We start from the raw sequence: 12,735 nt of genomic DNA on the forward strand, positions 1-12,735 counted from the left end.
ACTAAGTTACGATAAGTAAACCTTGGAGCTATAGTCTATCTATATGGGTGATGTTGAAATGTGGTCACTAAAGGCTACAATGATGTAGGTGCGAAAATTTCCTTGATCATGCTTTCTCATAAGTAGGGTTTGACAAGACGCGACCATCTAAATCAAAATGTCAAAATAAGCCACCATCAAACAGTGTTTCCAGCGCATTTAATATATATGTTTCAATAGATATCAACTCAGCCATACTAATTTCATTTTGGAATCGCTATGGTATTGTAATATAAATAATTTCTACCCATTTCTATAATAAATAAATTACAATCTTATATTTTTGAAAGTATATTAATCAGAATATTTTTTTATTCACAGGTCCTGCCCGCGTCATGCAGATCATGCTTCCGCTGGTCCGCCGCGCCAGAGGCCGCATCGTCAATGTCAGCTCAGGCCTCGCCCGTATTGCTTCACCGGTGCGCGGAGTCCATTGCGCTCTCCTCGCCGGCCTGGAGGGACTGTCATCCTGCCTTCGTCAAGAGTTGAGGCCCAGGGGTGTGGACGTCGTCGTTGTGGCACCCGGAGAGTACACCACCGGAAGTGCGTGGCTGTCTGAAGCTGGACTGTTGGAGCAGGCAAAGGAGATGTGGCAGCTGCTCAGCGAGGAGCAGAGGGGAGCTTATGGAGAGGAATACTTTGAACAGAGTTTGAAGCACTTGGAAAAGTTTACAAAGGGAGAGGTAGGATATTAATTATTTTTTTGTTTTATTTAATTATTATCTTCATCGATCAATACAGAGTCGTCTGAAGATATCTTTATATTATGCGTTGCATTGTCGAATGGTTCTGCAGAATTTAATGATGTATGTCAACAATCCAGATATCCGTAAAGAATATCTTACTAACTTTCAATACTTAACCGCTTTATAGCATTTATTAATTACATTTTTTTAAATTCTCAGCACGGGTTTAATATTATCTTTTCACTATTCATAAATTCCAAAAAGTTTCAAAGAAAACTGATTTTTTCATCTTAAGACGGTTGTCTTGAAATAATAAATTGATGATTGTGGTATTGTATCCTCGGCGATGTTTTGACAAAATCTTGGAAATTTGGAATTGTATTTTCATATTCAATATTTCTGAAGAACCACGCACGCGTTCCAAAGAACTTTACGTGGCTCGCGAGTCGCAGTTTTCTGACCCCTAGCCCAGGATAATATTATCAAACATTTTTCTTATTTCAAATATAGGTCAATATTTTAATTAATGCTTGTCCGTGAAATTTTTGGCGTTTTTCATTACGCCATTTAAATTTAACAGCAATAAAATTGAGATTCTAAAAGTATTTTCCAAAATGATTTGACCTTCATCTTTATTGTTTGTTTATGTCGATTCAGCATTTATTAATTAAAATTCCTTCTCTTACCGTTGTTTGTAAGATCTATATAAAATTATTTAAATATTGTTTAGTAAGAATTTTCCAAGAAAATATGTCGCCATTTTTTTCAGTCATTACGTGTAGTTTTGTAAATATGCGAATATTGAGAAAGCTTTGTTATCATAGCATGGGTAGGGGAAGTATTGTACCTAATGAGAACTGTTATTTTCTTTGTATTTTTTTTTAATTTAGAAAAAATCTAAAAAGGCTTTTTATAATACGTGTAGGGAATCCAATCCCGAGATTTTGGGATTACAATTTGACAGTCCCGGGATTGACATTTTTTCCATTGTTAATATAAAAATTTTATATTTGCAAATAACATTGATAAAATCGGTCAAAAATAAATCTAGTATAATTTATACTATTTAAGACATTTATTGTTAATATTGTATACGTTCAATCTTGGAAATACATAAGTTTAATGGGGTAAATAATATTGTAATATAAATAACAATGTGAATTTAATATGAAATTGCTGTTTCTGATAGTAAAGACTTAATGAATGGGTTAGCGAGATTTAAAATAGTAAAGCAAATCTTGGTGTACTTATGGCCTTTCCGCTTCATAAATCTAATTAGTCAGCAAATATGAAACTGCCGTAAAACGTATGAGATCATGGTGGAATTACTTTGTTAATAGTGCGATGCATTGTTTTTTCCAGTCTTTCTCATTTTTATTGATTTATGTGAAAAAATAAAATGAATCGACAACTTACACATTGGTATAAATCAAACTTCTTTTAAACTGAGTTTATTTCTAATGTAGTTATTTGTTATTAAAAGTATTTTTTCTGTTATATTTTCGTTTTTATTTTATTTTCCATAAAAATTGATAAAAAAAAATCAATCTCGAAAGTTTCAAAATTATGTTTATCAATCCCGAGATTCATAGGTATCGAAAATAGCCCGGGATCCCGGGATTGGAATCCCTAAATACGAGTAAAAAAGAAATTTATTGTGTATATGAAACGGTGTGAAGAATCGTCTACAAAAAAACTTTTATTTGACGTTAATAATCATTAATTAATGAAATAGGTAAGTGTGAGTAACATTTATAGAAAATGTCTTTATTAAAATGTATTATTCGTAATAAAGTATTTTCAAAGTATGTAAGTATGTGAAGGGCATTCAGGTAGAAGTTTAACTTTTGCTGCAATAGATGAAACAAACAAATCATATAATAGGTACGTCATTTATTCAATTATTATCGTCTGTAAGCTAATGTATCCGACATGCAGAAATATTATGAAGGTAATTAGAGCCTGGCAAAAATAAAAACAAGTTAAATAGTTACATAATATTATAAAACAATCGAAACAAAATTAGTCAGACTGCTTATAACATATTATTATATTGACATGATACCTACTTAATTTTTGGTTTTTAGAATCAAGCATGAAAAATAAAACATATACCGAGTGGGGTTTGAACACACGTCTTTCGCTAACATGACGATGGCTCATCCTCATTTGTATTATTCACAAATTTGTATTATTCACTTTATGTTGTGAAACTTTCATATGGCATAACCAATTACAAAATCGCCATGACCACAAAATGATACAAATAAATGTTTTACAAAATAGACCGACCTTAATGGTGCTATTAAATATGTAAACCGCACGATATACAGCATCATGAAACTTCAAGTCCATTATATGATGGGGTATCATGAAGACAGTAATATTACACATAATAAAAAACCGTATAAAACGATGATTGTACGAGGGTGGGTCAATAAGTCTTTAGAAAAGCCGACAGGTGGCGCGACTAGTACTGTAAGCGGTTTGTTTTCATGCAGCGGCACTAGCGATTCAGTATGCTGCGAAGTTTCAATCAGATTGGTCGGGTTGTTGTGTGTTTCTCGTACATTTCAAAAAAAAATTTGCTTGTGGAAAATGGAAAAATGGAAAATGGAGAAAATTGAGGTTAGAGCTGTTATTAAACATTTTAATATAAAAGGGTTAACAGCAAAGGAAATAAAAAATGAGTTGGATTTAGTTCACGGCATATCTGCTCCTTCACTTGCAACTATTTATAACTGGTTAAATGAATTTAGACGTGGTCGTACATCTAAAAAGGATGAACCACGCTCAGGACGTCCTGTAGAGGTGACTACACCAGAAATGATCAATAAAATCCACGATATGGTGTTAAGTGACCGAAGATTAAAGTTGAGTGAGATAATTGAGGTTACAGGGATCTCAAAAGGTAGCGTCATTTCTATTTTACATGACAAATTGGGCATGAAAAATATTTCTGCAAGATGGGTGCCGCGTTTGCTCACAGTCGACAATAAACGCAATAGGGTGGTGGCCTCTAAAGCCCTGTTGTCGCTCATGCAACGCAATCCGGATGAATTTTTTCGTCGCTTTGTGACTGTAGATGAAACATGGATACACCACTATACTCCCGAGACGAAAGAACAGTCAAAGCAGTGGATTGCGAAGGCAAACCATGTCCAAAGAAGGCGAAAACCGTAAAATCAGCTGGTAAGGTTATGGCTACTGTATTTTGGGATGCACGTGAAATTATTTTCGTTGACTATTTGGAAAAAGGAAAAAAAATAACAGGGGATTATTATGCATCTTTATTGGACCAGCTAAAAAACAAAATTGAAGAAAAACAGCCTCATTTAAACAGGAAAAAAATCCTCTTTCATCAGGACAATGCCCGTGTTCACACATGTTTACGATCAATGGCTAAAATTGAAGAATTGAAGTTCGAATTGGTCGACCACCCACCGTATTCGCCAGATTTAGCCCCCAGTGACTTTTTCCTTTTCCCAAACTTAAAAAAATGGCTAAGTGGACAACGTTTTTTTTCAAATGAAGAAGTCATCGATCGGACAAATGCTTATTTTGAGGACCTTCCGAAAACTTATTTTTCTGACGGCTTAAAAAATATTGAGAAACGTCTAACCAAGTGTATTGAGCTCCAAGGAGATTATGTTGAGAAATAAAAAAAAAATACAAAAATAAAAACTGTTTTAATGCTTTTTTCTAAGGAATTATTGACCCACCCTCGTAAATAAACATTAAAAAATCAAAATTATGTATTTCAATAAAGATTTTTCGGTACTGTTCGGTTATCGGGAATACAGCGGAAATCACATTTTGAAAATACCCGATATACTTTATTATTTATTAGTTTGGGTTAGTTTAGGTTAGGTTAGGTTGGGTTAGGTTTGGTTTGGTTAGGTTAACCTAACAAATAATCCAGTTTATCGGCTACAAAATGTGTTTTCCGCTGTATTCCTGATAACTGAACAGTACCGAATTTTCTATAGTGTTGGTATGTACCTAATTACCTAACAATAATTATTTAAATGTTCTATATGAATTGGGAACATTAAATTATATTTACAGAATTGCCAGAGCATCAAAATATTTTTCCCGTAGTTCGTAATTCGATTTTTTTGTAATAAAGATTCACATTATCACCATAAACAAAAATGATTATTTTTAAATACGTACTTGTCATAATTTATGGTAGTAGATATTTTAAGAAAACTGATTCTATAATAATATTACGAGTATGTAAAACGGAACACGATAAGAAGGCGTAAACGATTTTTGACTAACCCAATATGTTTTTAATTCCGTGAGCGTAATTCAAATTCGCGCTGTTACAATATTTATTGAATTCCCCATAAATCCATTATGATAATGTATAACGGTTTTTTTCTTTCGTTTTACGTAGGGAAATTTTTCCCTCTTTCCCGACGGCTCGCCTCCTATAAAACATTCACGTAAATTTGGCCAATGAAAACGAAAACACAAGCAATTTAATACAGTATGGCTTTTCAATACGCATTCGGCGATACTAAAAAATATAATAAAATTCTATAACGGGTCGGTACTTTACGTTTATGTATGATTACTTGTATAATATACTCCACTGTTTTATTTAATATTATGTTGTGAAATGTATGTAAATAATATCAGTCAGGGCATAGTTTCCTCTCAATGAGAAGCATATTTTCTATTTCAATGTATTTATTTTTTAACATAATGTGGACATACAAATTATAAGTTTAAGACATTCACAACATGACATGAAACATTATTATAAAGAATAAAAAAAAATCGTTGTGTACTTATGTACGCGCGTTAGAAGTTATACTTCTTTGGCGTAACAAAACAAAATAAGCCGTTACCTGAGTCAGTTAATATTACAGTGGATTAGGTTAATGAGAACGTACGCGATCCATCTGTGTCTCATATAAATAGCACATGATAATTGTAATTTAATTATTGTATTGGACCAAAATTCATCTTTATATCGTAAAGCATACAGCGGTTATAATCGATTCAGAAGTGCCCATGATGAATTAATAAAAAATAAAATTTTAATATATTTTTGAATTATTTACCAACTCAACATTCACAAAATTTATTTATTTATTGATATATAATTTTACTCATAAATAATACTTACATAATTTTAACATCAAATCTTGATACACTATCTTTACAATGAAAAATAAATATACACTTCAATATAAACAAAGTTTTATGAATATGAATTAACAGTATAGAATGTTAGTCTCCAGAAATTTCTTTGTAAATATATACCTATATTTATTATGACACAATAGTAGTTATGTTTACACGTGCTGTTTACTTGGTTGTATTTAACGACTAACTAAATGACACTATGCGCATGCGCATGTACTCCTGAGACCGAAATGAAAATAATCATAATAATAAATTGTGTTGCATCGGCGCGCGCAACTTCGTCACACGCCAAAAATACACTCTGATCTGTTTTCCCAAGCCCGCCAAAAGAAGTATAACTTTAAAAAAAAAAATCATAAAAGCGATAAAAATTAAAATATAAAAAGAGAACATAATATAGACATACAAAAGCAGTGAAAATACAATTATACATCTATAGAAGTTCAAAAATGTACACAAGGTTTGCCAAAGAGGCCCTATTTTAAGAATTTATAAAATGGCTGCAACCTAAACTCACCCTCACGCAAGTGGAATACATCAACACCCGAAGCAATTTGGTTGAACATAATTATCACCATCACAATTGGCATCACCAGTAATAGATTGGTTCTGCACCTTGTGAGAATAAACAACTGCTGCTCTCTATTTCTAAGATAGGGACACACCATAATTCAGGACAGCAGAAGTGAAGTTAGAAGGCTATTTTCTTGGATACACTATGTCCGTCAGTTGTTCAATATCCAAGGGGTCGAGTGGATGTCTGATACGACTGGCCCTGGATAGGAAGGTGTACTGTATGTTGGTCGCCAACTTTCGATAGAAAACGGATCCAAAATGAGGAGATCAGCAATTGGATGAATCTTCAATTCACGGCAGATTGAACATTCATAACATGACATTTTATTTATAGGTGGCATTTAATGCGCATTTATTGCTGAGAGTCAAACTGGTTTATCTCAAAATTAATTCACAAAAATTAAAGCTCCGGAATAGACAAGAAAATAAATGCCATCGCTGGCTTAGTAAGATGCTACGTAGTATGGTATTTATTTATAACTCGAATCACTCATACAAAGATATGGCCGATAGAGTAGGCGATCGCAATTATAAAACCATTAAGATAGTTTTAAGGACGTTACCCCGGGAAAACTGGTTAAACCACTGGAGAGATAACCAAGTGACAAAAACATAATGTTCTTTACTTTTACTTTGGGTGGCTTATCTATGGTGCCAACGAACTAGGATATGCAAAGATAACAATGGAATTCAACGAAAATATTTTTTTAGCTCCGTCCATTTTTCTTGGTCCCTAGTCTTTCACTGCAATGTTTAGCCATTGAAGTTAAAGTCCCTCCACCAAACCCGCCCCGTACCACCCTCGGTCTTAATCAAGAGTATCACGGGAGCCAGTGAACTTTCAATTCAGCTGTTTTTATCATGTCCCTATGGTCATTTCGTGACCTTTGGTGACCCGTACACGACTGCATTTGTCCAGCCTATTAGAATTCGTTTGGCGTCCTCTATCACACTGCTTACTCTTATCTGTTTCCTGTCACTTACTTGCGTCCCATAGCAATTTGATTCTGCGCGCAAGTTCGTCATATTATATATGTTATCATTTATCTTGTCTTTGGGATAATAATCTTTAAAACTATTTTTCGACTTTCACTTGCAAGCTTCTGCATTTTATCTGATGTTTTAGTGTAGATTGGGTGAGATTTTTTCACTTCGTCGGACATTCTTACTAATAAGAATTTTAATACAGAGCAGTCCCAGAAGTACCCGACCTGATGTATAGATAGCAGTTGTTGTTTGAAAATAATGACTATGATAGAAAGTACCAACCTTATAAAGCCTAAGTTTGAAGTTTAGTCATCAACAGTGAGCGCTCTCAGTGAATTTGTAAACATGTAAAAAATTGGTCATAGCTATATGATACAATACTTTCATTTGAAAGGCTTCAGTCCAACCAATATCAAAGTGGCGCTAGATCCTACTCGGGGGTGTCTGCTACTTTGTTTATAATAGTAACATAATATTATTGTGACATTGTAACACGCGTGGGGTAATTTTCATTGATTATCTTCGAACGGTGATTTCAATCAACGGCGTGTATTATGCAAACTTATTGCAGCGTTTGAGTGATAAAATCAAGAAAAAACAACCGCGTTTGGCGAAAAAGAAAGTTTCTTTTCATCAGGACAATTCATCAGTTCACACATCCGTTATCGCGATGGCCAAAATCAATGAGTTAAAGTTCGAATTGCTTCCTCACGCACCCTATTCGCCATATTTAGCCCCCTCGGATTATTTTCTGTTTCCAAACTTGATAAAATGGCTCGGTGGTAAAAGATTTGTCAACAATGAAGACGTGGAGTCTGCGGTTGATGGCTATTTTAAGGAGCTCGACGATTCTCACTATAAACAGGGTATCGAAGCTATTGAACATCACTGGGAAAAGTGTATCGACCTAAAAGGAGACTACGTAGAGAAATAAAAATATTTTTTCCCAAATTTTTTGTGTTTTCTTTGTTAGGTCGGGTACTTCTGGGACTACCCTCGTAATATATTCGAAATTATATTCATTCAATCGGAAGTTAACATGAATTCAGTTCAACAGCCCACTTGTTCCTCAACCCCCCTCCTACCCTTCCTCATCAGATCTTACAATGCTCATGTATACTTGGATGTAGTCTGCATATACGATTGTATAGTGGGAATGGTTGAGGCTGTATAGATACTATCGTCAGTCGAATAGAGCCACACTTTATCCGACTGACTTTTCTAACAAATGTTCACAAATGTAGTCTTAAATTTAGAAGACATCTTTATTTGGTTACGTATTTTTCCGACATATAATCGTTCCCTGATAACTTTCTAAGAAATCAGCAGCTTTATCTGTTGTTTGTTCTCCTAAGGTACACAACTAACTTGCTTATGGTAATATTGATTCCACTTGCGTCAAAGTGAGGTTAGGTGAACGTTTACGTTTACGTTTGATAAATTCTTAAGATATGGTTTATTTAGCTCACCTGGTGTACTTCCTTGTACGTATATGTCATCTTGCATACGTATTTTTAGTTACACATAACTGTTGATTGTCTGGGAATGGTGTGAAGAAGGCATAGATAGTCAAAAAACACGGATAATCCGGACTTTTTGTATCTTCTTCTTATTGTGCCATCCCCTAGCGGAGGTCGGTCACCATCAAGGCGATCTTATCTTTGTCGTCTGCTAACCGGAACAGTTCGGTGGACCTGCACTCGTACCTTTTTTGTATACTATATATCATATTTCTATTCAGACATGTTGAATACGTAGATACTAATAATTAAGAAAATTTTATATTTCTGTTTGTTATAGATATTTTTTTTATAAATCTTTTTCAGGCATAGATAATTTACAATCGGTTATGTATTATTTTCAATATTTACATTATATGAAGGGTGTATTTTCAAAGTGGACTTATTCCACTACTTTACGAAAATGAGTAATGAATGCCAGAATTTAAAGGGGAAAAAATGTATTTTTTTCTATAGAAGATCCTAATAGAGTTCAAACCAGTAGAAAAATCATCTTCAAAATCAGTGTTAGTAACAAAAGTAACTTTTTTCAATACAAAAAGCATAATATGTAACATCAACACTGTAAACAGTTTTTTAGCTTTCGCCAAAAAAATGTTGAAATGGAATAAGTTCACTTTGAATATACACGCCTCATATTATGTTTTATATTATATCACGTGACGCGTACATATTGAATTTAAACTTTATAATGTTCATTCTTGTAAATAAATCAAATGAATGACTTATTTCAAACAGAAGTTATTTTTAAGAAAATATTTTGTATCAGAAACCAATCGGAGATTCATTCACTTTTTCTTCGTACGTCTAAAAGCCATTTGAGAAAATCGATGAAATTTTACTAGTGATAAGTCTTATCGTAGAATCCGGTCACATAAAGAAACACATCTTCCGCTCCAGATAGGCACGTGGTATGTATTGATATTCGAAACACGCGTAGGCAAGAGTAAGATGGCATGATTTGCAGCCTTTAATAATAAATCCATACCTTTTATCGAACGTTCATAATGCATTTCGATTATAGCTTTTTCCTACACGGTATATTATAGTGAATGGGAGCTTTATGCCCCAAGTCCAGACCAAAACACACCAGTGTATGAGCAACTAAAGTTGAAATCAAATTGAGATGCATTTCACGTCACTGTCACACTGTCACGGTGACAAATTTAGTATATGGTTTCGTCATTTTGCAAAACGATCGCCACCTCTCTAAATTCAACTATAGAGAGTGCCAACTATAATGTGTTAGTATTTTGAATTATTATTAATTATTCATGCAAAGTTTAATTAATTTTAACAGTTTCTACGTGTACATACGTTAATATATTCAAAGATAATATTTTGAACAGAACCCAGCCTGCAGACCATAAATAATAGACAATATTCTTATATAAAATACATAGTGCCAACCACTAAAAACAAAAAACGTCATTTTGACATGATTCGGAAAAGTGTAGAGCTCTATAAAATGATACAACGTCATGCAGTGCGGTTCAACGTGAGGTGACCTCATTGTTGTTCTGGTGATTTCGGCAGATTTTGCCAACAGACAATGTAAGTTTAAAGGTTCAAAATGTGCTACGGGATGGGAGCATCAGTCTGATAACACCAAGAAAAACGTCATTACACACTTTTTTCCCATAGCGGCAGCTTACTGTGACGTCACGTGATAGTCAACGACAAGCACCATAATATAATTCGCTCTTTATTATCAAAAATAATGTAGTAAAGTTGCAGATCTGTTCGAACTGAATCATTTATTACAATGTAATTGTCTTTGGATTAACCAAATGATATTGACTTTTATCTTCATGTTTTTACTTACTTAAATAGGTCAAAGATTTTTAAATTAAATTCGTTTTGCATTTTTTTTCTAAATACTAATTGCTAATTCACCCACAAAATGGCTGTCCTTTGCAATTCAAACGAATAAATAATATTACATCTGCAATTACTTATTATTCCAGGACGCCGACCTAACGCCAGTGACCCGTGCTCTGACAGATGCCGTCACCAGGTCCTTCCCCCTGGCCCGTTACACCCCCGTCACCCGCCGCGAGAAGCTCCAGTCCTTCGTAGCCGACCACTTTCCTAGGTCCGTCTACGATGTTATTTTCGCCGAGTGAGCTCTACGTCGTGCAAAGCGTGGTGCTACGATGGCGGCCGATCGTAGAGGAGCGTAGAGGGCAAATGGAATAATAATTCAAACGCCGTATTTGGAACTCTGACCGTTTTTTTAATTCACATTAACATTTATAATAATAACAGATTGATTCATATTATATAATTATACGCTATTTTCATAAAACAAAGCATTTGCTTACGGTAGAACTAATATCTCTAAATTGTCTTCAAAATTAATTTAATTATTTTATTAAAATATCTTTAATACTTCAAATGAGTTCCAAATACTTTGGTTTATTATTTTTGTTTGTTAATTGAGCGCTGATTATACGGAAATAATTTAAATAAAATTATTATGACGTACCTACCTAAATTATGTATTGTTTATTGGGCACAGTCATACCAACTAGGAAAAAAATAAAAAATGCTAATTATTAAGTTATAATTTCATTTGATATTTATTTATCAAAATACACAATTTTTATCATTAAATTTTACTGAATAAAATTAAAATCAATATTATTTGTATTATATTTCGGTTACCAAAACAACCAACATATTTTTTATACATATATATAAAAGGGAAACAATATAATATAATCGTATTATATAATATCTAAGTACATAAATTAATATTTCTTCTGCAGTTGTTTTCTTTTTTTGTAAATAGTTAATCATTGATGGATTATTGTAAAAAAAAATCAAAAGATAATGTAAGAATAGTTGGTTTTATAATTATGCTTTGTGAAGTATTCTGCCTTGCTAAGTAAAAATACAATATTTTTTGTTGTAGTGAAATTGTTTTAAAAGAACCCAAGTTTTAAACTACCCTTTTGCTTATATTAAGTATATCAAAACAATCCAGTAATTTTACATAATATAAGAGAAAGAATAGTTTAAAACTTGAGTTATCCTTCAACAGTTTCACTATAACCAAAAACGCTGTCTTTTTACTTAGCAGGGCAGTGTTTATCTATACTGTGTCTTTTGTTTTTTTTATTATATTTTATTTATTTAAAGTATAACTATAATATTTTTGTTTATTTTCTATCTTGCCTTTATTTAAATCCATGATTTTAATGAGTTACTTATTTGTTCGTCATCTGTATGTAATTCACTATGTTTTTATGTAATCGTTATGCCTAGTCTAGATCAAAAATATCTGTTCATGAACGATGTTTTAGTGGAATACAAAAAAACAGTTTATATTTTCGATAATTTTCGCATAAAATAAACATTTTTTTAATACAATATCCATTTATTCATGAAAATATATATATATATTGTTCTAGACTAGGCATTAGATGGAATAGTTTTGATTCTTATCACCAAAGCTGTCATTCTTATTTTAAGTTTGTTCCCCTTTTATTCATTTTTTTTTAATTAAAGAAATTTTTACTATTATAATATTAGTTAGTCAATTATTTTAAATGAAGCTTAGTACAGACTGACTTAAAATAGCGAGGTGATCAAATTGTATAAAATTATTTTAAACGTTTTTGAAGAATAGTGGTATAAAATTAAAAATATCGCCTCCCCAAACAACGATACAGTATCTTACGGGATAATTTATTCTAAAAATCGTAAATTTATATTTTTATTGGTTTTGAGACTTTTGTCATATTATATTGTCAGACCCCTCG

General features: G+C 32.8%; 1 protein-coding gene across 2 annotated transcripts in view; it reads left to right on the forward strand.

The window, feature by feature from the left end:
• LOC147075589 (D-beta-hydroxybutyrate dehydrogenase, mitochondrial) overlaps positions 1-11,784 on the forward strand; it is a 247,599-nt gene extending 235,815 nt beyond the window's left edge. For both annotated transcript variants that reach the window (XM_085941907.1, XM_085941906.1), the window contains exons 5-6: positions 361-722; positions 10,936-11,784. In XM_085941907.1, the coding sequence (XP_085798033.1) occupies positions 361-722; positions 10,936-11,094 (521 nt within the window). In that variant the 3' untranslated portion in view covers positions 11,095-11,784. The remainder of the gene's footprint in view (positions 1-360; positions 723-10,935) is intronic.
• The last annotated feature ends 951 nt before the right edge of the window (positions 11,785-12,735 follow it).

The sequence above is a fragment of the Rhyacophila brunnea genome, unplaced genomic scaffold (assembly GCF_057557595.1).
Source record: "Rhyacophila brunnea isolate RB1 unplaced genomic scaffold, BYU_Rbru_1.0 scaffold_14, whole genome shotgun sequence".
Classification (NCBI taxonomy): domain Eukaryota; kingdom Metazoa; phylum Arthropoda; class Insecta; order Trichoptera; family Rhyacophilidae; genus Rhyacophila; species Rhyacophila brunnea.